General features: G+C 44.5%; 1 protein-coding gene across 1 annotated transcript in view; it reads left to right on the forward strand.

Moving 5' to 3' along the window:
• The window catches only part of adck1 (aarF domain containing kinase 1), a 49,945-nt gene that overhangs the window by 2,047 nt on the left and 23,453 nt on the right, over positions 1-24,445 (forward strand). The window contains exons 3-4 of the mRNA XM_079287258.1: positions 252-335; positions 17,787-17,990. Coding sequence (XP_079143384.1) covers positions 252-335; positions 17,787-17,990 — 288 coding nt within the window. The remainder of the gene's footprint in view (positions 1-251; positions 336-17,786; positions 17,991-24,445) is intronic.

The following is a 24,445-nucleotide window of genomic DNA, read 5'->3' on the forward strand; positions in this document are numbered from 1 at the left end:
GTGGGCGGGCTTGTAGCGTGACACGGAGCTACAGAGGACTGTTGAGAAACACCTACCGTCTCTCTAAGAGTTGCAGATTGATGGATGGATGTCATGATGTTATTGGTAAAAACTGGTTGGTCATGTTTTGTTTTACAGGAGGAAAATAAATAGATTTTTTTAGCTTTATTAATAATTTAGCTTTATTTTGAAATAGAAGTGTACCTGTTGACTCCCCACTTCTTGACATGTCACTGCTCTGTTGTCTGCAGACGGTGGTCATCAGTTTGGACTATATGACTGCTTTCAAACATGTGGAATACGACACGGAGGAGTACTGGGCGCTCAGGTCCAAGGTAGGTGAACCCGTTGTCATAGAGGTGGGGACACTTGCACTCAATCAACCGACTACAGCGTGCACAAACTACAGCTCTAAGAGCTCACTGGGGATGTTTCCTCTTCTAACATTCTTCCCTGTTTATCAAGTAGCATTTTCAATTTTATTTGTAGAGCCTATTCTCACAAATTTGAGGGTGACCAGCTAACGGTGAAATAAGGCTGGCATCTGAAAGCACCAAACTAAACTCTGTGAAAGTACAGAGAGCTGAACGCAGGACCACACGTGTTGAACCAATCGGTTTAGACAAGGCTTGCTTTCAGGGAGGAGTCTGTCTCTTGATGCGTGGCTGTGCCTCCTATTTTGTGTTTTCTGATTTTTTTAAGTACTCCAGCTGTTGTGTCGTCATGCTGGGTTTTAAATCCGAGCTCAGACCGATAGGTCACGACACCTCACAACTTGATCCCAACTGTGGGGAAACACTTGCAGCAGAATGGAGCTGGAAACACAACGTTAACATTTCACTTCCAAATTGACGATTGAATTTGTTAGCATGCCGTTGCTTCATTAGATGTCCAGCAGACACAGAGAAACGCTTTGATTATTGTCGAGATGTGTTCGTGTCCACCAGATGAAGGTAAGTCCAAACTTTCTTTTAGAAAATGTGTCTTTTGAGCTGCTAAATGTTCTGCTGTGTTCCCCAACTCTAACTGTGTGTTAAGACAGGGCTGTATGTAGAAAGCTATAGATTACATAAACTATTACTGACTCTGTTAACTGATATTGTGGCCAATTTGTACAACGGGACGTGTTATTTGGTTTTAACTCTCGATTATAAAATAGATGTGGCAAATACGGCTCGCTCAAAAATGTTGAGGTGTTGCTCTCCAGTTCTGTGGGTTATCAGTGAAGTGTATGAACTGCACTGCAGAGGGAAGTCTCTTTTCACAGAGACCAGGAGCGTGACAGCTGACACGTGAACGGGTCTAACGTGCATCAGCAGGTCTGCGTTGGATACGTCTGTCATATCAAAGGTCTATGATAATCTGCTCATGGGGCCCATCTCGCTGCCTCTCGTTCTCCGCCACACGTTGTCAGCAGAAACACTGATTCTTAATTGCGAGACTAAGAGAATAAACGGCGCACAATCCTTCACCAAACACCTGCTGTAGCTGGAAGCCTGGTTGATGAGCGCTGAGAATAAACTCAAAACGGTAAAAGTGTCAGGCCAGGAAATCCAAACAGAGATGGAGATTAACCTCAAGTAGACGTGAGATTGTCAGCGGCATACATATTGTTAGAACATCCGTTTGGTTGATTTGACGATGAGTAATAATGCAAACGGGATCATATTTGTAGGGGGAATCTCATTAGTAGGATGAAGGTAATAACGGTAAATGTCAGCTGGTGTGCATTGAGTGATCTGTGCTGGCGTTTGTTAAAAGGCCACAGCTCGGTCAGGTCCCCTCAGGAGGCGGCTGCTGAAAGGTCAGCGACAACTGCCTCCACCAAGATCTCCTCTGCAGCCAGAGAGCTGCGGTGAACCTTGAAGAGCAGGGTTCAGCATGGCTGGCCACACACACACACACACACACACACACACACACACACACATACACACTTGGTGCAGCCCCCGGCGCCCTGCTGGTCAAGCCTGGCTACACATGCTGATTAGAATGAATGCATGGTGCGGCTTTAATCCAGGGAGGAGGCTCTCCTCCTCATCATTCTGAAGTCCTAGAGGTGAGGCCACCGTACAGCAGCTCCACTCTGGTTTACTGTCTTTTCCCTGCGGTGTATTTTTCTGTCTGAACCGAGGAGGGAGATGACTGAGTCCAGCTTTTTACATATGCTGGGATGAAGTTGTGTTTTACACCAGAGGTCTTCAACAGGTGGTCCGCGACCCCTCGGGGGTCTGAGGAGGTACTGCAGGGGGGTCGTGAAATTGTTGCTTGATTGGACAATTTTTCTGAATATTTTTTTCCCACACTGCTAAAACACTGCAGCTCAACTACTGAGGCCAGTATATTATCATGCCATGTGTTTGGACATTGTTATGAGGGAAAATGGATTGTTTTGTAACTCGACCAAAACACATGAATCTGTCCATTATTTTAATAGTTCAGTATTGTATGAAAGATAAGCGGTATGTTTATGCATGGCAGTGGCACTAATAGGCCATCACTCATTTTTCGTTTCCACATTTATTTAAAGAAATGTCAATTTGAATAGCTTGTGTGCATGATTATCATGCAATTAACAGACAATGTTGATATTAGCATTGGTATCAGCTGACATGGTGTGTTTATAAATGGCAGTTGCACGGCCTCCCTACTCGCTGTACCTTGCACATGTTTAAAATAAAAACATGAATATGTGAACCTGTGTATTATTTGAATAGCTTAGTATTGAATGCACAATAAAGAGGTATTCATGGTACTAGGCCCATTTAATATAAAACATAATTTTATACAATATATATAGTCTGGGGTCCCTGCTCCACATCTCTATCAGTTTGGGGGTCCATGGCCTGAAACGCGTTGAAGACCCCTGTGTTACACCATCCGTAACTTGCATGTGTAGCCATGGTAGCAGCTGAACCAGTGTCAACACATTACTGAGTAACATGCTACAGGGGTGTAATATCTTTTCTGTTATGAGTTATGTAAGGGTTATGAATTTAAAATTCCATGAACGGCATGTTTGTTGTCTTACTGCGAGTTAGATTTAAGATTGATTGTCAATACATCTTATTGTTAATAGAATTAACATCTCTCTAAAATCAAACCCTCATCATGGTCGTATCTATTGCAGAGCTGTTGTGTTACAGCAAATCCATTCATTCATTATATTGCCACACAATTAGATCTTTCTGATGAAAACATATGCATACATCGTACAACACAGAATTCAGAAAATGAAGAATGTGGGGAAAAAATAAAAGGATGTACAATCGATGTGTGGCAGTCAGTGTTGACATTGTAGCGGCCCCCACAAATACATCGCCGTCTGGGAAACGCTGCAGTGTTTGTGTCACCAGGGTCACGTTTGACTGCACAGTAAATGAGCTCTTGGTTGTGCGTCTCATCTTCCTCATCGTCCTGCTAGAGTGTCGCCCCGTGTTCGTCTCTCAGCAGAGCAGCCGAGCTGCTATTCAGCCTCTCGTGAAGAGCTTCACTCAAAAGCCACTTAAGCAGCCAGTCTTCCAAGCTCATCAAAGGCTGCCCCGAGTGAACCGAGGGGCCATTCACAGCCAATTAGAACAAGCATGGGAGCACTCGCAAGTCTGCCAAATGAGTGGAGGAACATGCCCTGCAATGAGAGAACAGATGCACTGCTTTTTGGCCTCTGCACTAGCTAAGCTCTGCTGTGGGAAACGCTGTAGTAAACATTTGATAACCAGTAAGTGTGTGTGTATGTGTTCTAGTTTTCCTTTTTTCTGTGCTTTTTCAGTTTATTACGACTGACAATAGCATATTCAATTTACTCTTTATACTTTTATACTTTTCTTTATAATTACTGTAGATATTTACAGTATTAGTATTACTGATATAATTATTATTAGAAAATATTGTTAAAAACAAACTTTTAAACTTTTAATTCACCACTTCCCCAAACCTGACAACCTCCCATCCGCCCAGCAACAATTTGTTTGCTTTTTTGTCATGACCATTATATCTTCTGCTTTTGTTCTCTTTTTGTTTATGTGATTGTTTTTTTATCATCACCCCCTCACACCATTCTTTTTTCTCTTTTAGTATTTTTCTTTCTGTCAAACTCCTCTGCCAACAAAACATTGTGTGGATGGGAACTCTTTATGGCGACTCGAGCTCTATTCGGGGCACTCTGTCAGTTCCCTCTGGAGGGGCGGCGTGGGGAACAAAAGGCCGGGGCTGACCAAATATTCTTAATTGGACTGTTTTCATTATTATTGTTGTCTGTTCTGTTAAATGTATTATCTTTTGTCTTGCAATAAGAAAGAAAAGAAGGAAAGACGATAATTTCTCCTAACAAAATAGTGAGCTGAGCTAAGTGCGTTAAAGTTTTACTGTCACTGTTTGTATCCAGCGTTAGCTTAGCTGGCTGGCGTTAGCTTAGCTGGCTGGCGTTAGCTTAGCTGGCTGACGTTAGCTTAGCTATATGTTGCCAAGTGATTTTTTTCCCTAATATACTATGATGTATTATTAAGTATTATATAGCCAACTTATTAAGTATATACAATAGTTAAATGTTGCACACTTGGGCACAAGGGACATCCAGGTGTGCATAAGTCTTAAAGAACGTCTTTACTTCTCTGAAAGCACAGAAATACATCAGCGCAATGTAACTGCAGGCTGTTTTAGTCTACTGAATGAAGCAACTCCCCCCTCGCTTTCTACCCAAAGGACCTCATAGCTGACTGAAGTGCCTGTATGAGCTTTACTCATTGTCACCAAACATTAACCTACTAAAAAGTTGCTTTTGCAGATGAACATATGCCAGGTGATGAATACACAAAACAAACAATAAAAACAATATATAAATGAGAATATTTCTATTAATATGTCCACCGGAGACAAAAAAAATGTGCAGCAGCTAACCTTCAGCAACCGAGAACGGCGGCGAATTGGGGGGGACAAGGTCCAGGAGCCCTTTGTACTTTGAGCAGAGAATGAGATCAACCGTCTTATAACAGGGACCGTATGGACTGATGCAAGTTGCTGCCCAATGCGTATAGTAGACGCCGCCGCTGTTTTACACGTCCGGCCTCTTTTGCCCCGGTAATGCCGGCGTGCTCTCTGAAACCACAGTGTGAACAAGCAGATCCAGCGCAACCGTGGATCTTGTTTCCGGCAGTGTGAAAGGGGCTTTTGTCTTACCAGATGCCCTCTGCAGTCCAGTGCTGATGTTGCAGATTAAAAGACAAGAGAATGAGAGAAAATGATATGCACATAAATAGAAGCCAAACAAGAGCAAAGACATGAGCGAGCGCTGGGTGATGGAGATAGGTCCTTATCTCTGGGTCGATCATGCAATCCTAAACGCCTTTTGTCTATCTTTCCATTTTTCTCCCTCCTTCTCTCCCCCTTTACGTGAGTTTAGGCTTCTCCGCTATTAGCATCTCATTACAAGCCATGCCAACAGATGATTGGGAAATTAAATGTAGCTTGTTTAGCTCACATGAATAATGCATGTGTGCTGAGGCCTACGGGCAAGGTTGGGAGGGGGGGGGGGTTTGAGGGTTGGGTGGCGCACTTATAGAGATTTAAAATGCCTCATGTAAACGTAGTAACATTTCATCAAATAACGATGGAGAGATGAACTTGATAGATTAGCTCTAGCTATCTAAATTCAGTAACGAGCATGTCAATTTGTTCTCCCATTAATTCAGACAGAACCCGTCCAGTCACATACAAATAGAGTCCAATTGCTCCCATAAACTCCCCCTCACATTTGTCTCTGCTCGTGTTATTGGTACATCTTTTCTCCGTGTATTTTCCCATTAATGTGCATTGCATGCCCGTCAATCTCCCCAATGCTGTGCACTTAGAGATAGGTGATGCAGAGCCCTCTTGGTGCTTGATCTTGAGTTCCTGCTAGCGAGCCGCTTGTAACTGGGGGGCTAGATGGGCCAGTACCGCGGGAACATGTCAGAATCTATATTTAATGTTTTTCATAAGTCTCGCTGAGTAGCTAGCCAGTACTTTGTCAAAACAGTGAGAGTCATGGTTTGAGGACTTCGGCATGCCAATATTAACTCATAGTCATAGCGCCACCTACTGGCAACATGGCCGTAAGCAGGATTCTATAAATATTGCGGTCCAAACACTGAGCTTTTTAAAAGGGTTCGTGGGCACACCACCAGAAAAAGACCTATCTGATCTAAATATGTGCAAACTAAGATGTTTGGAGAGCAGAAATTGGACAACAATCGATCTTTACAGGTTTATGATTGCTTTCCCAGTAAACCCAGTTTAACACTGATATTGGTATTTATCTTGTTTGGTAAAGGATGCCATCAATAACATCTGGATCGCCTCAGTATTTTGGGCAAAGGCTGTGATGGCATATGAAGAGAGAGCCTCGTCTCTGATTGAAAGCAGCCTTTTGAGAGTGCACTACAAGTCACGAGGTGGTTTTAGGGGACTGGGTGGAAAGCGGATGATATTTGGGAGGAGGAGATGAAATGGTGATTGTGAGAACACACGCATACTGATGTGTAATTATCCCCTTGCTTCCTCAGCTGCATGAGAAAAAAGGCAGGAGCAAAGAGCTGATTGGGGGAAGCAGCCATTTTGAAGGTGTCTTTTCACGACTTGGATGAAGCGGAGAACAAAACACTGATTCACTCGGCACGTCTGCATCCGTATCATGCAAATTCTCTTTCAACACCACCCGTATGTTGGACACAAAGAGGCTAAAGAACAAAATAATGAAAGAAATATTATTGGTGATGACACAGCAGAAAATATCACACCCACAGAGCATGGTAAACGAGACCAGGTCTGTGTTTCAAGTCGGGTGGGTTGCCAACATCACTGCAGTTGCACGGAGGACAGTCCGCCCCGGTTGACAGTCAGTGGGAGCAGGGGGCCCTTCCTGATTCCCTGGGCAGACTGCGTTATGTAACTCTGGCAGCCTGCCACAGTCTAGGTAATTAATGGGAATCATTGAATGAGATAACGGATTTAAGTGGCCAAAATGAGTCCCGCTGTTTGGGCTCACACTAAGAAGGTCAGACACTACCTGGTAACAGACTGCTTCAAAAGAAGCCCTTTGAGATGCATCTGACAGGGAACAGGTCAGATGTTTGTTATGGGTTTTGGTAAGACCTGGGACAGATTCAATCCAGGCACATTGCTGTTACGTGGTATCATCTTTGGCCACACTGTGATGCCACAAACTTAATGTGTCTTACATTATTACATTTCAATTCATTTACAAAAGATGAATAAGTGATGACTACGAAGCTGGTTTTCTGCTGGGTTTCTTTTTTTTTTCTGCTGGTTTTCAACTGCGAAGTTCAGTCGAAGCTGCTGATTGTGGTCCATCATCTGCATACTTTAGGGAAGTAATAATATAGCTTCACCAGACATGAAGTACAAATCCCCCCCCCCCCCCTCTTACAGAGCCCATGTTGCAAGGGAGATCTTGCAAAAGTTTTGTGGGATCTCCATAAGATGTCAGGTTTGGCACCATGAAAACAACCACAACAACAGAGCGTACACACCCCAGGAAGAGGTTCATAGCATGATATTTTGAGATTGGTCTCAAATATAAAGACATTAAATCAGTGCTGCAGGTTCTGCAGGCATACACATGTTGATGTTTACCTTCATAAGTTTCCTTCAGCATAGGCTAAAGAGGTCCAGTTAGAGAGAATTTCCTCATGCAAAGGTCTGGAACATCACAAAAATGTCTAACTTGCACGACCATTAAGTGAGAAAGTACAATTGAATATTATCGCCACAATATTTATAGTCCGTTTTCAAACTGAACTGGATGAATTATAAGTAATATATACATTAATAATATGGGCTGTAATTAAAAATAGAATACATAAAGAGCTTAAAATAAAGTACGTCATTTTAGAAAAGATAAGAAGTGGACGTCGTCGTTGGTTTGTTGGCTGCGGTTTTGAAGCCTCGAGTTCAGTGTTTAGGCTGTCACATCGTGGCTGTATACAGCTCTGGTAGAAACCTGTCAATCACAAGGTAGCCCCGCCCTAAATCATATCCTGTTTTTTATTGTCCATTTGTCTCTTAATAGATCATAATTTACGAAATGAACATCATGCTGTAATGAAGACTTGAAACTAGAGATTGAGACCATCAACTCGTGTTTACAATGTTTACTGAGGTAATAAATCAAAAGAGAAGTAGTCATTTTCTCATAGACTTCTATACAACCAGAGGAGTCGCCTCCTGGTGGACACGAGAGAGAATGCAGGTTCAAGGCACTTCCGCATTTTCAGAACTGGAGAACCACCTGGTCGCGTTGCTTATCGGAACAGCATCACATGAGATGATTTAAAACGCATGCATATGGTCAGTGTGTTTCCTGGATCGCTGAAAGAGTGCCGTAAAGGCTAGAAAAGCTGCACCAGTTAGAATAGAAGCTCCGTCAAAATGTAACAATGCCCAATTAGCTAACTGTTCTAGGTCTGGTCCCGGATACAATGGCGTGGCAAAGTTTTGCGAGATCTGTCAATTTGACATCTTTTATGTATTTATTTTTAACCGTTGTTTTTTTCCCTTCCTGGGCTCCGCACTCTGTCTACATGTTTCAGCTGCCTGTTTCTCAGGTCTAACCAAACATTCAACTGACCCAGGATCAGGAAATGATCACTACTGTCAAAGTGCTTTAACACAACATGTCATCATTCACCCATTCATACACCGAGGACAGGGCTACCATGCAAGGTGCCACCTGCCCATCAGGACTAACCAGCATTCATACAACATAGGCAGACACTTGGGGTTAAGTGTCTTGCCCAAGGACACATGGACTAGTGCAGTGATTCTCAACTGGTGTCGCAGACCCGTTTTCAGTGGATCGCTGGCCTTTACCTTTTTTATGCACTGGAGTTATTCACACTCCTTAACAGTATTTGGCGTTAATGCCTTGTAATGCAAATAGACACCCGCCATTTCACAGTATAGAAGAACACCCACAAAGTTTGTTTTCATGTGCAAATTAAGCGAAACGCAAAACACTAAGTAGGCGAACTGAAGACATGTCTGATGACGTCAAACAGACCACAGCTCGAATTTAGGCAAGTGGACATTTTGCATTACAAATGGAGGTGGGTCCCGCAGCCAGACCAGTTGAGAACCACTGGACTAATGGAGCCGGGGGATCGAACCACCAGTAATCTGAAATGTGCTGAAGTAATCCTTGGCATGCATAAACTCAACGATTCTCCAGATTGTAACATTAGACAGGGATGCACTTCACCTTTCCACCAGCAGATGTCAGCGTTGACCACATCCTTCAGTACATCAGCACTGGGAGGGCGCTCGGCTCATGTAAGTGCCGACCACTCCTTTAGCCCCGGCTCTTCTGAGGCACCCGCTATGTAAATACTGGGGTGGGGCTAAATATCTGCTGACCTTGGACAAGCTCCAGGCAGCTTATCAGCCAAGCAAGTCTGAGGTGGGAGAATCCTGAAGGGACATGGAGAGCGGGGAGCGTTTAACATTTGCTTCCCAGCTGCCTGCTGTAGTTGGATCATCGCTGACACGCAGATCACCAGCAGCAGAAATCCTCCATTTCTCACTGCCGCTGTCATTGTGCCACCCAGGGCAAAGGAGTCCAGCAGCAGCTGGCACAGCGCCTCAGAGCGTGACATTTCAACCTTGTGTGTTGTACTCGACCGCGATAAAACGTCATGAAAAACAAAACTGAGCCGCTTTTATTTTTTCAGTCTGCAATTATTTCACGTCCATGTAGCTCCTTCAACATGTTTAGCTGTTAAAGTGTTCTTTAGACAGTTTACGTGAATGTTTTTGAAATTGTAGACCAAATATCCACTATGGCACAGCTGGTTTACATTTTACATGATCTCATCATCATATTGTGCACTGAAGATCTCCAAAACCACATCTAGGCACCTCAGTCCTGATCTCTCTCTACATGACTGTAGTTGATGTGGACACACACACACACACACACACACACACACTGAACAAAAATACAAATACCCAACACTCCAAACATTCATGTTCATTACATCTGATGTGTATTGGTGATGCAGCTGCTGACATGCCTGCACTGCCAGTTATAGTTTAATAAAGAATGACTCTTTTTTTTTTTTTTTTTTACCCAACAGGGGGAAAAAATCAATTCATCAGAATTCACAGACTCAGGATCAGCCGCTTATCATTCCCAGGGCATCAAATACTGATGCTTTGTCATGCAGCAGCCTCGTGTCATTGTGTACATGCAGTTCCTCAAATGGCCACTTGAGGCTGACTCCAAGAGCGAGTCGATCATCATAGACCCCATGTTAAAGACATTCAGTTCAACTGTAAATTACCCTTCAACTTTTTGATCAGATGTTGGTCTCTATAGCTTATATTGCTGTCCATGACAACTGTATGGAGTGTAAACCTTTCTACAGCGAACCAGTTTATATTATATCATGGCTTAAAGTTATGTGGAAATGAGGGGCGTGGCCTCTTTGAGTGACAGGTGGGTGTTGTCTCAGGTCGTCTGCTCTGCTGCATCGCCCGCCTCAGCTCCACCTACGATCCACCTCTTTGTCCATTGTAAGAGTCAGGCTGTGTCATCACTGCCAAGATGGAGACGTCTGGGGCCGTCCACAAACGTCAGAACCCTCTGGGTGACGTCAGGGGGCGACGTCCATATCTGATACAGTATCGGTCCCGCCCCCCAGCGTGTGATACCGATGCACAAGGCACCCTTCAGTGTACCTGAGGATCCACCAGCTCGTTCATGTCACACTGAGGCACAACTACCGAAGTATAACAGTAAAATGCAGAGCATTAAATAAAGCCCCCCCCCCACACACACACACACCACCTTTCTCTCTGTCATCCTTTCATTCTTTTCTCAGCATTTGACATGAATACCACCTCTTCTTCCTCAGCACCATCTCAGGAGCGCACTGAGGTCTGATGTGACCGCTCGGCTGTGAGAGATAACCAATAGCTTGTGTTTTTCCCCACCTTGTTGTAGTGCCGCGTTGAAATAAATGACAATTTTAATCGGCGACGCAGCAGAGAGGCCCGGGCTGAGCCTCGGTGTATTTAGATATCACACCTTGTGTGTGGCCGTAATGAATGCTGGAGGCTTTCTTTTGAATGGCTTTGTTAACTCCTCAGGCTTCGCGGCTGTAATACTTGTCGACCAGGCCTATTGACGACACAGGCTTAAATGTGCACACACAGCCCCCCCCCCGTGACAGGCGGCTACATGAGCCTCAGTGAGCTGAGTAACGAGCTCATCATGAGCATCCCAGCAATAAATAGGCCTTGTTCATAGTCCACTAATCCCAGTCATTTAGCCCTGGTGTGGCGGCAGAAATCAATTACTGCAGCTGGGCTCCCAGTATAGGCCCCTGGTCCCTGCTGTCCAGCTGCACACACACACACACACACACACACCTTGATTCCTGTTACACAATAACACTTTGGTATTTATCTACAGTTGTATGTTTGCTCAGTATTTGCAATGAGATAATAAAAAAGCAGAACAGCCGAAATGTTTTGACCTCATGCTGTAGATTCCGACGTAGTACTGAACAGACTAGTCCAGGTTAGTACTCCTCAATCAGTAACGCCGCTTGTATAACGTCTCCTGTGGCTCTGGGGAAATGACCCTCATGGTGTCACTGGGATGTCATCGGGGTTTTAAATCCACTGTCCTTTCCAAGTAAAATGTATTCCGAAGTTTATCTGAAACTAATGTGAGGCTAAATTAGCTAAAACGAGTGGGTATCTTCCAAAGTAAATCTTTTAAACACAACAATGTCCTGCTTTTGTTCCTGTCTCTCCACTGCACATTGCCAAGAAGATGCTCTCTAATTCTCTAATTTCACTAATGTGTCGTTCACATGGAATAAGGCAGACGATGGACGACAAACCACATATTGTAGTGAATGAGAACCTTTTTTTAAAAACATTTCCATTGTGACTATCATGAAACTGTTCCAGCTTTACAAAAGAAAGCTTCTGACCATGCGACACTAAAGCTTTGTTTATACTCGTGAGCCTCTGGATGGTGGCGAGCTCAGAGTATGTACGGAGGTGTTCTTTTGCTCTCTGCGCTGTTCGCTACACTAGTGTACAAAGTGCCAGAGAGCGTACAAACACAATGAGCAGTGTAACCCAGAGACATGCCCATAGACTGAAGGCGGAACCGGCCAAAAGCCATTAACCAGCCGCCACGATGCAGAGGAGGGATTTTTATTATCTGTAAACGCATATCTGATATGTAAAGAAACAAGTCAAGTATTATAAAGAAAAGAAAGTCCTTTTTTTATTTGGCTGCTTAATATTTACTTAAATGTCGATTTTTAAGTCCTCCCGTTTCTAACCCATTTGAAAACGAAGTGTTGTTCTTAGTATAACCCCGAGACATGTAACTAGTGCTTTTATTAGTGAGCTATTTGTGACAGTCACATGATTGCGCGAGCGTCATGTTGCAGAGATCCAGAGGTGCACGACCAAGCGCTGCGACCCCTTGTGGGGCCTACGCACCACGCACCGGCCGTGGTTGGGTTATTTTGTGGCGTGCGCGCCTCGTGCTGGCTTCACTCGGCCGAGTGTGAACTCAGCTTTAGTGCTTGATGGGTGCAACAACAACAACATCAATCATGACATATACTGATTAATTATGAATTTGATAATGCCGAGTAATAATTGCCCACCCCTTACTGTGACGATGATGTTGAGGGATCACAAGTGTATTGTAAAATGAATGAATAATGATGCAAAAATTAATACAATTTAATTGTGTGCCTAAAAAAAAAAAAAGTATTTAATACGAGCTTATTGAACCCGTCTGCAGTGAGGAATTTATTTAACTATTGTGTGTAATCTGCTGGCTTTGTGGCTCTGCTTCTCGCTGCAACACTAGCGCACAATGAGAGGAGGGGGGGAGTGATTCCTAGAAATCAATTTGCCATCTGTGCTTAATGGCATCGGAAGGCTGTCCACCGACCTACACTACAGGGAACTGGCCTTCAGGCCAATGTTTTAATTACATACGTAAAGAGGCCGAGTTCAAAGGAAACACACAGAGCAAGAAGCCAAGCACTGCTTTGAAACAGTCCTCATCAAACAATAGCAAAACTGCGGAGGATAATAATTTCTAATCTTTACCAGCCGGGACCGCTACATGAAGACAGGAATGGTCCGATGAAGGGCACTGGAGGTATGGGGGTAGGAAGTGGGGTAGGGGCCATTTTATGCCTTGTGATGGTCTAGTTCCTCCTCCCATCGTGTGACTTTGTCCGTAAATAGTGGAAATAGACGCTCACTGTGTGATTTTCTCGATACATCCATGGTCCGTCCCAGGGTCCATTTTCCTATATGAATTAAATTCACATCATGATAATGATCATCATGATGTGTTCAAATTGAATCTTGTAAAATGTAGTTTTTGTGAGAAACTGTTTGTTACGACTGGTGAACCACGAGCAGGTCCCAGGATACGGTGTAGTCACAACAGTCTTCACTCAACAGCAGAGGTTCGGTCGGAACAAACAAATCTGGCGTCAAATCACTGTGAAACTTGACGTGGAGGACTACGACGAACTCGCACAGAGACGGGGGAACACGGGGTTTCAATCCACTGGGGAGGTGTAGGTGATGAGACACAGGTGGACTGTGCAGAGAGCTTGTTTCTAAAGAGCACCGTAGCAACAGGCTGCGATGTCAACGTTAACACTCGTTGGATCGCTGCAGACACTCAAACTGTAAGACAGCAGGTAGCTGAGTGTGAAGGCTGATCTTTTGCCCAGCAGACGTTTCTGTCTCAATAATGATTTGCTGTCGTCTAGAATGGCTCACTGACTTTATTCATGTGTCCTTTATCTTTATTTGCAGCTCATCCATTAGCCTTCAGCCAGTGGCTCACAAATTACAATTTTTGTGACCTTTGCGACCCCGCACAGTAAAAGAGCCGGACGCGCTCAAAAGCTACTTTTCCCCCCAATGTTAATAGAGCCGCAAAATAGTACGGACCCCTTTCCTTTCATCACATTGTGCCACCGATAATTTAAATCAAGATGCCCCCCCCCCCCCCCCCCCCCCCCATGGAGGCCTGCACATCTGATCGTTGAACTGACAGAACTTCTGTTTACATACCGCTCATCTCACACACAATGTTCTGAACTACAAACTGCCCTTTTAGCATGAAAGTTAAATGAAAGAAACTTTGGTCCAGTCTTAGTTCCTTCTTTGTTTTCTTCCCATCTTTTCTGCTTCCTCCACTCATTACTCCATTTTGTCTTTCCTTCCCCCACTCTATCCTTGTTTTAACTTTCTCCTGTCTTTCTAGCCTTAGCTTCCTTTTCTTTCACCCTTTCTCATCATCACACCACCCTCCATACACACACACACACACACACACACACACACACACACCCCTCTAGCATTTTATTTACTGCCCTTGCCAACTGTGTGAAGAGGATGAGTATGTACCCAGAGGCATTCTGTACCCGGCTCCAGTGTCTCTGTGTTGTGCCACAAATTAACCTGTGTGTCCAATTCGCGAGCAGCCATTTTGATTGGACAGCGCATTGTGTGGAGATGGTGGGCGGAGGCCAACGCGAGCCTATCACAGAGCAGCGCACCCCTCGGGCTGTCAGCGAGCAGTATTGCCATGGTGATGTCATCCTCAAGCTGTGAGCCCGCCTCCTTCAGACAAAGCACACTGATTACTGGAAGAGGGTGGAGAGGGGAGTGATGGGGAATCTGATGATTAGGCTACAAGCCGTGGGCAGGCCGATGGCACGATTGATTCTGATCAGCTTCCACACGCACACACACACACACACACACACACACACACACACGGCTGTGACGTGACTTCGGGAGGTCTGGCTGTTTGGTTTGAACTGTTGATGCTCAGCCTGAGATGATTACGCATCATTATTGATAAGGATATCTTTTTATCATTGATTTATTTAGTAGAGCGTAGCTACTCAAACAATCCCTTTATTTCATTCAAAGCCTGAAGACTGAGACGCTTCCTCTGCAGTTAGAGACAAAACCTATAGCAGGCTGCATACGGCTGCCTCTTTAAAGATCACCACCATTTCAATAAAGAGCTCAGTGTTTTCTGTTTGTCTTTCAAACAGATGACAGTGTTAACAATCTACGTATTCACAATAGTAATCATAGTAATCGGGATGAATTAAGGGGAACAGGTATGTTTAATACAAGGAATTAAAAATGTATAGTTCACAATGCAAATAAAATAAATGTCTCAGAATTAGGGGATTGACACATATAAAGCTGAGGAATTGGTGTGAAATGTTTGGAACGTTCTAGTTCCTCTGTTGTGTTCTTGTCTATAGGGTCGGTACAACAAGCTTGACCTTCAGCCCCCTTTTTTATTATCAAGGACCAAAATAAATTACAACTACCACTACCCCCCTATTCCCAACATAAAACCCCCCAAAAGCCTTCAGCAGTTGTGAAGAGGTACTTCTGTAGGAGAAGTCATCTTCAGGAGCGTCAATAGCGGCTCTAAAAATACACAAATCAAAAAATGCTCGTACGCATTCAGTGTTTAAGTGTGCGTGTTTATTCATTTAAAAATGCCATAGTGCTTTGTACGATAATGAAAATAATTATTACAAATATTGAAAATGTAATTAATAATAAACATAATTTGAATTTGAATCCTGTCATACAACTCTAAAATTGACAAAATACAATAAGCAGTTCTTTTTTGCATTGCCCATTGTTTCTAATATCAACTCTTGGGCCTTGAGCAGTAAACAGTTTTACTGTTGTGCATCACTTTAAAAAGACAAAAAAAACAACAGAACACATTTTGTTAGTTTTAATAATAGTCTACATAAATTCACAATATGAATAACGGATCAAAAAAGAGTTTCAGGTCAAGACATGTTTTCAGATCAAAAGTTGGAATGATTTAACTATTTTAATTGTAAAATGTGAGGATGAGAACACAGCTTGGATAAAAAGAAAAACATGTAGACGATCTATTCTCATGTAAATCAGTCCAACAGGAAGGAATGAGGAGTCTACTTCATGAATTACATTTTGCTTGCTTACCCTCAGAACGATCTTCAGAAGATCTAAATCAGAATGTTTCTTCTCCTATTATCTGACTTTGATTCTTTCTCAGATTCAATTTGTATTCCCAGCATTGTGAGATTATCAGTTAATTATCTGAGAAGTATCTTAATCCTCACGTAGCCCTCATAAAAAAAACGTTTTTATTGATTATCTTTCAAAAATATGGATTGACTTTGTTTAGAATAGTTTTGTTTTAAGAGCTATTTATTGGAAATCTAATTTGTATAAATGACGGCACAATCTTCTGATTATGGTTCTACCAAACCGCTACGGTTCCTTACGGTCAGACAGGAGTCTCTGATGGTTTTTATAAAACGGGTTCCTGCTGCATCTTCAAGCAGGAAGGCTCATCTGCTGGTCTCTGGTGACTTGTTTCTGCCATTGCTTTGTCATCATTGCCCAGATGACACTCTGTCAAATGGTCCAGTGGGACCATTGTGTGTGTGTGTGCTGGGGGGTATTCATGGTGTGTGTAGATGGGGTTACAGAGGTTAAGGGGAGCTAATTTCACGGCTTTTTATTTGCACTGGTCTCAGGAGATGAGCTCTCTATAAGCATTATCGCTTCCAGCTGGTTGTAATGGGACAGACGGGACGGGGCCACCACACACACACACACACACACACACGCACCCACACACTCCAAGGCCCTTAATCAAAAAAGTCTGTCATTTGATTATGTCCCTCTCATACATACAGACATAATTCATTTTGTAGTTGTGCTTTTTCGTTCGAGCAGTTATTCGCCTTATAGAACATGAAGAGTTTATTCTGTTAATGTTCCAACGTACAAAGATATGTCAGACAACGGTGTTTATTGCCAACCAAGAGTTTGTGTTGGTCCCTTCCTGACTTACCAGACTGAACCAGGCCTCATGAGCCATCACACCGCCCTCTCACTGCTCCCGGCCTCCTGGACCATTACCCTGTTATTTGAGATTACTTTTATTTCGATTTAACTTCCTCAGTCCTGTTACACAAGTTGCATGAAATCAGGAAATCCCCACAGGATTCACAGGACTGTTTGTAGACCAGGTTCTAGAGTCCTCCTAAGCTCTCAAAGCCCACATCCATCCTTGATCTTCTCCCTCATCTTTTTACTCTTTAATTAGAACAATCAACTATCTCCTGCTTTGTGTCTGTGTGCAACAGCAAGTTGCTTTAAAGGTCACATATTGTGCAAAATGCCCCTTTTCCATGGCTTTTAAACATACAGTGGATCCCCAGCTGCATGGTGCCGTGTAGACAGTGATGGACAGGGCAGCCCCTGGAAATGCTGACCAATGAGAGCAGACTGGTCTTTTTGGGGAGGGGGTCTTCAAGAGACGGGTGCTGAACCAGAACCTTTGAGCCAGAGGGTAAATACAGGCATATGCATACGGACGGTATGAGAAGAATGAAGTGTTTTGTGAACATTACAGCATGCAGACATGTTCTAGTAGAAAATCAAATACATATATGAAGCTGAAAAATGAGAAAGATATGCGTCCTTTAAGCTGGTTGTACAAACCAGTGCTGGTTGTTTTTCAGAGGGCTGTCTCAGTGAAGCATGGTCTGAGATCATGAATGGTTTCATAGGCAGCCAAAGTTAAAATTGCATGTCGGACATCTCCTGTCAGAATGCCAAGAGAAAGAACCATTTCGATTTTCCCTGCTGTCCTTGAGCCTCTGTATCCTCTCTCTGGCCTGCAGGTGCACCGGCGATCGGCTGAGCGTCTTCGAGACTTGTGCTGTGCCAACCGGGGCACTTTCATCAAGGTGGGCCAGCACCTCGGTGCTCTGGACTTCCTGCTGCCCGAGGAGTACACATCCACGCTGAAGGTGCTCCACAGCAGAGCTCCTCAAAGCAGCATGGAGGAGATCCAGCAAGTCATCAGAGAAGACCTCGGCAAGGAGGTGAGTTCAGACAGTCTGAGTCTCTGACGTAATGGTAACAACTCTGATTCTGAAATGAATCAGGAGAGCACAAAACTGACTCTTCATCATCTTCATTTCTTCCTCGCTCACAGTGCTCGTCTTGTTCTGTATGTAATAACTTGCAGGTTGCCGTTGTCGTGTTGTAGCCTTCAGTGTCTCCGATGATTACTTGGACAGTCTAGAACAGGCTGATCAGTAGAATCCTCTATTTGCTGTAAGAGAGCTCCGAAAAAATCAAGCTCATTTTAAAAAACGTTACTTCGTCCCCATGTAATATTTGTCTGCGTGAAAGCATTTATGACAAACAATTGTTTGAAAAATATGAAACTATAACGGGGTGTAGTTATCATAATAGTATTATGAATCAACAAATGTCTATGATACAATTACAAGCACACTATCTAAAAGCATCAAGCAAGCAAGTGACTAGAGGAGTGTGGGTGTGTGTGGATATCGGAGGGGCAGGAGGGGAAAAGAGAGACGGAGAACAAGATGGCGGACGTAGTCGTGTGAGTGGTTAGGCCGCGCAAGGCTCCAAAATGGCAGCGTGGCTGCAATTATTTAAAGGAGGAATCGGACACACAATGGAGACTGTGTGTGTGTGTGTGTGTGTGTGTGGCTGAAAAGAAGAGGAAAGCACTCAAAGCAAAGTCGATCCTCACCGCCGCAATAGAGTACAGTAACTGCAACTTTATCACCCAGAAACCCAACTGGCAAACTTAGAGTTCAGCGGCACTGGACCTTTCACCGGTAGAAAAGACATTAAACAAAGCCCAGCGGTGCGGGGCGACACTGTTGCTTACAGCAGCAACAATCAGGTTCACAGCAGTGAACGGGGCACAGCGGTCTGTAATATACACAGCAACAGACGTTACAGTTAAACAAACAAGGTTACAATAACACACTATGTCCTATCTCTGCCCAGACAATAGCCTCTTACTCGAGTACTCGGCGTGTTTTGTTCTGTCTTTTGTTCGGCGTAGTTTATCCAACCGATGACACGGGACCGTAACGCTCTGTCGGCGGGTTAACGGCAAGCCGGTCCCCGTGTGTCGGCGGGGAAACGGCGATTGCTGACTTGAAGAATCCAGGAATTCCGTAACCTTCCTTCTGCAGAGAGCTCCGGGCACAGAATCATCATCCTCTATCTCTCAGGATCCAAGTGTTCGTGAACACAAAAACCGTCTGCTCCTCCAGCGAGGTTCGGACTTACCGAGGCCAATATTGTTTTTACCTCCTGTAGCAGCGTGAGTCGCAGTGGAACAGCGCCGTGTCAAGGTGTCCACCGATGTTCATAGCCTTGTGGACGTCATGGCTGTGTCACAGGGCCTCCCCGGGGTTCCCGTGGGTCTCGTCCAATGAGGTGCCAGTGTTGTGGTTTAAACTAAATCTCACACTCTGGTGAGATTGTTAACGCCTTCTGGAGGTTTGGTGCATTTTCATATTCTAGGCTTTCCTTTTACATGTAGGCCTCTCTCTCTCTCTGACAAGTCATGGCAGTAATGTTCAATGTATGCTTTTTTTATTTAGTATTTATTGAATTCATTTATCTTTGTATTTCTTTGGGGTTTTAGTTTGTTGTTTATGGCAGACTCCGGTTTGTCTCTCTGAAGGTAAGAGCATGTGCTCTTTGCAGGAAGCAGACGAAAGGGCAAATAAAAACAGAAGTAGGTATGTCTGACGTTCTGTCCTCGTTTTATAACCAAGCCACACTCCCGATGTAGCTCTTAATGCTGCTGTTAGCGCAGAGCGCAGTTCTTACGGCAGCCTTTCAGAGCCTGCTGGAGGCCAGGCAATTGTTGTGTCACTCAGACACAGTACATTGGTCTTCTCCCTCTGCTACACACTCCCCAGTGAACATGTTGCTCCCCACATGACGCAGACCCAGTCTGCAATTTCGCCCTGCACTTCATACCAAGGTAGCTAAACCTTTACCGTCTGGCTGTGTTGGTCATTGTGGCTGGTGCTGCAAATCACTGATTTTGTTGTAGATGTTTTATTTCGATGGCGCTAGAGTTAAGTTCATCTGATCAAAGCAGGAAGTGGCCAGACCTCTACATTTCTTCTCACGACATGCAATCACCGCTGAGGCTGCGCAGCCTTCCAGAATACTACAATTGTGTGACTCCACACTTTTTTGTTTTTGTTTTCTTCCTTTGTTTCGAGTGCATTTCTTCTCATCGACGTACAGAGAACACACTCGGGACATTTGATTGTGTGTCACACTGGTTTCGAAGTCTTCAGTAACGTCGAAAATGCCAAATTCGTAACAATGTTTCTGCCAGGAGAGGAGTCGTGATTCTAATGGAATAAAACCTGCGGCCGCGACTCCAATTCCGTTCGGAGCCGTTTGCGTCTGACTTCAACACTTTGGAGTGGTTCGGTTTTTTAAAACTCCATAACCGTGTCGTCCAGTTTTAGCAACAAAACCAGGGAGATAGTCTTCAGTCTGTATAGAGACTGACTGGTGAGTCCACACCATAGACAACCCATTTCACAATGGCAGCTTTATGTGGAATAACCCAGGTCAATATCGATATTAAGGTGATATTCAGACGAGTACAGTTCAGTGTGCACCATGAATATGTTGAAAAGTACTGAACGAACTAACTCACGTTTGGCCAACAGAAAGCATCCAGTATTATCGAGACACGGCTTGGCTACAGGATAACTGGGGAGATGGTGGTAATGATAGAAACAACACGTACTGATATGAGAAACACTTCTCTTTAGGCAGTAATGGAAGGCATACATGATCTTAGGTCTCATATAAAACCATTAGAAAGCGGTGGAATGTGCTAATAAGATGAATCTAATCTGCAATCCCATTCAACTCAAATTGCTCCCCTGTAACTCAAAGCCACTTCGATAGACTGTTCTGCTCTTTCTCCCTCGTGTATTTCAGATTACGGTGTGCATTCAGCATGATTTCTTCCTGTATCTGTGCGGGATGTCATTATCCTTGAAAAGACGGTAATATAGTTCCTCTGTCTACAAACAGGGGCAGCAGAGTGAATCAGCCGCCCTCCCCTCTGGAGTGGCAGGAGAAGAAGTGACACTGATGAGCAGTGCCAGGCAGCTCTGGAGTCAGGAGAGCAGCTTCAGCATCATTTCCGTTTGCTGCTTCTTCTTTTTTTCCCACATGTGTATGCATTCTCATGTCTGGTGGATATTCTCACATATACGAGTAGCGAGCAGTGAGTAGTGGCGTGCTGTTTTCAGCAGCGTTTGTGGTGGCATGTGCATCCCCACTGTGCATGGATTTGGATCTTTGCCTGAGTTCTGGCTGTCATTTCCCCTCTACAGTGAGACTGCTGAAAGGACAGCTTCTTTTACCACAAATCAGTTTCCAGGCCAAATATTGCACTTATTTGCTGCTGAGGCATTACAACAGAAAACACGTGTGCATCATGGGGACATCTGTACTTGTACATGGGTGTACATGATGCAGGAAGTGGCAGTACGTTTCTCCACGATAAGCCAACAAATGAAACATGGAACGGAACTTTTCCACTGATGGTGATATGTCTTGTAATCACATGGGTCAGACTCTATTCTTCTGCTGGGACACGGACCACAGACGTGTTTTTTATTGTCACGGGGATGAGGATGAGGGTGGAAGGGAATGAAGATCCGGCAGCAGCAGGGGTAATGGTGCTGGAGCTGGAGTGTTGGGCTGGGTTGCAGGCAGGCCGAGCACGAAGACTGGCAGGTGGGCGATGATCCTCTTATCTGGCCAGGAGTGAATGTGGGGCAGCAGAAGATGCTGCTGAAGGGAGGCAGGTGTGTAGACTGGGAGGGATGATGAGCCGATTGCAGGCAGAGGGAACAGGAACCAGGAAAGAAGACCAGACGGGGAGAACTAGAAACACAGGGAGGGGCAAACCACACGGAAAATATAAAACAGGAGGAATTAGGAGTGATGGTCTGCTACCAGACCCTGAGCCGGATATTTAGATAGTCGGACGGGGACGTTAGAGTGGAGCTTTTGATTTCCTCTTCTCAACAAAGCAATCGCTCCTATTTCTTCTCTTCTGTGCTGTAATGATTTATGTGTCTCCACCCAGCTGGGGCCGTGGCCGGCAGCCAGCAGCCAAAATGGCCACCTTGCCGCACGCGGACACAGACACCGATGTGTTGCAATCCAACTGTGAGGCCTCGGGGGCCGTTTTATTTGTGCCATAACTCATTTCAGGGAACGTATTTCACTGCGGGTCTACCTCCTGGGAGCCAGGCCCACGTGCATACATTACCATGTTTATTAACTCCACCGCTGAGATTAGCATAAGCAGTGATTGGGTGGTATGAACCAGAGGCTACAGGCCAGGCACTGGTGACTACAGGACTACAAACACTGCTGACATGACTGTGCCAACCTTCTTTTCTTTTCTGTGTCTGAAAGTTATCCAAATAATCAAGAATGTTGATGTTTAGATTTCACTGTGATTTCTCTGATTTCACGCTGCTGCTTAAAGTGACAAGCCCACCTGAGAAATGACACATTTCCTTAACCCGTGAGAGCTCGTTGCATGTCAGATCCTATTGGATGCTCTTCGTCGTAGCAGGTAGACGCTGCTGGCTGCAGACAATTTCATTCCATTTAGCATATTTGCATAATGAATAACTCAGCTGTTCCCACACAGCGTCCCATGCTGCTTGCATAATTCATCATCCGACGGCATCTTCTACAGGGCGCATGTTCAGCCTCTACACCTGATGGGCCAACATCGTGTTCAAATTAGCCTCTTTTTATGTTTCACTAGGTGCAAGCAGCAGGGGAATTCCCCCCCCACGGTACAGTAGTATGAATATGAAGGAAGTCCTTCTCCCAGCCAAAAGCAACACTAGCTAAGCATGCTACACACTAGACTGTGCTAGATGAGGCCATAAGAGGCCTCAGTCTTTATATTGTGATATGATTGCCATACCTCTGGTGAACTGTTCCCCATCTGTGTCAAATATTCCAGGGGTCCGGAATTATAAATGTAGTCACCAGTAGATACAATGTGGTATTTGCTGCATGGGAGCAGATGTTTGCAGTCTATGGACTGATAACTTCAAAGATCAAGTTGCATATGAAAAATGGAGTAAGATCATACGAATTACCATTTTTTTACAAAAAGACAAATGGTTGAAGCTCTGACCTTTTCTGACTTTTTTCCCGCTCTTCTGTTCGTATGCATTTCTTTTTACTGATCAAAGGTGTGTGTGCTCCAGATTGTTACACGAACCAAGTCACCCTTCAGCAGATTTCTTTTTTGTGACGGCACAACATCCTCACTGCTGCTCTCCTGGTATCTCTCCCTAAGTGGAGTGCATTGGTGGTTCATCCTGAGCTAGATCCATCCTCTTGTTGGTTTGTCTGGTGAAAGCCAGCGTCAGCGGTGCTGAAAATAACTCCACATACTTAAAGTACATAAAGGCGATGCACTGTGTGGGAATAGAGGCTGCAGGCTGTAAAGCAGCCAAAGAATACTGCTCTAATGACTCTGGGTCCTTAGGGAAGCCTCTTTAACCTGCAAACCCGCGTGTGTGTGTGTGTGTGTGTGTGTGTGTGTGTCCACAGAGATAAGTGGAGGCTAATGAGGGACTACCTATGCTCAAAGGGCACACTGGGGGCTTAATGCTCAGTCCTGCGATAGAGGTTTGTGGGTGGGCAGCGTCTTTACATCGGCCTGTATGTTAAGGTTACAATAAATACAGATTGCCTCTGACAGCACCGAGGCGGATCACATTAAAGCTTTTAAAAACAGCACATTGTCCTTGTGGTCGGCATCAGGGTCCAGAGTATTTTTCTGACTCCCACTCTTCCCAGTATACTCGTTTTATTCCCGTTTCTGTCACTGTCGGGGCTTTGCTTTGTTCTACGATGGCTTGTTCCAGTTGTTAATGTAAAGTGTGGAGCAAACTGGGAGACCGTGTTTGCTCCTGTGGCTCCTGTGTTGGGAGCAAGGAAGAAGACACAGGAGCATTCGTTGTAACAGTCGAGAACGAAGCCACCTAAACTTCAGTCTTTAGCTTGACTACTAGGTCGACACTAACGAACGACGAGACAAAATGTCAACGGTTGCTTTTCGTTTGGCAATGGGAAAGAACACCAAACTCCTGGACGTAAGTCCTGTGTGTGCACTGACAAGTGCCTTACCGACACATTGGGAGTGAGAATGGTTTGGCAGCTCGGCAGCTGGCGGCTCATCTAGGGTTTCGGCATGGGTCACCTAGTTTTTCTCAGCAAAAACAGACAATGAAAAAATGTCGTGTTGCGGCCAGGCAGCAGCAGCAGTGCTGTCTGTGTGACGCCATGTCCACAGCGGAGGTGTATGGCACAGAGGAAGAAGATATATCGGGCTTTGATACACACACAGTCCTTGTTACTGGATACATCCACGGTTTGGGTCGGCAGTATTGCCAGACTTAGCATTTAACTTGTGTTC

Source organism: Melanostigma gelatinosum (genome assembly GCF_949748355.1).
Source record: "Melanostigma gelatinosum genome assembly, chromosome: 16".
Taxonomy (NCBI): Eukaryota; Metazoa; Chordata; class Actinopteri; order Perciformes; family Zoarcidae; genus Melanostigma; species Melanostigma gelatinosum.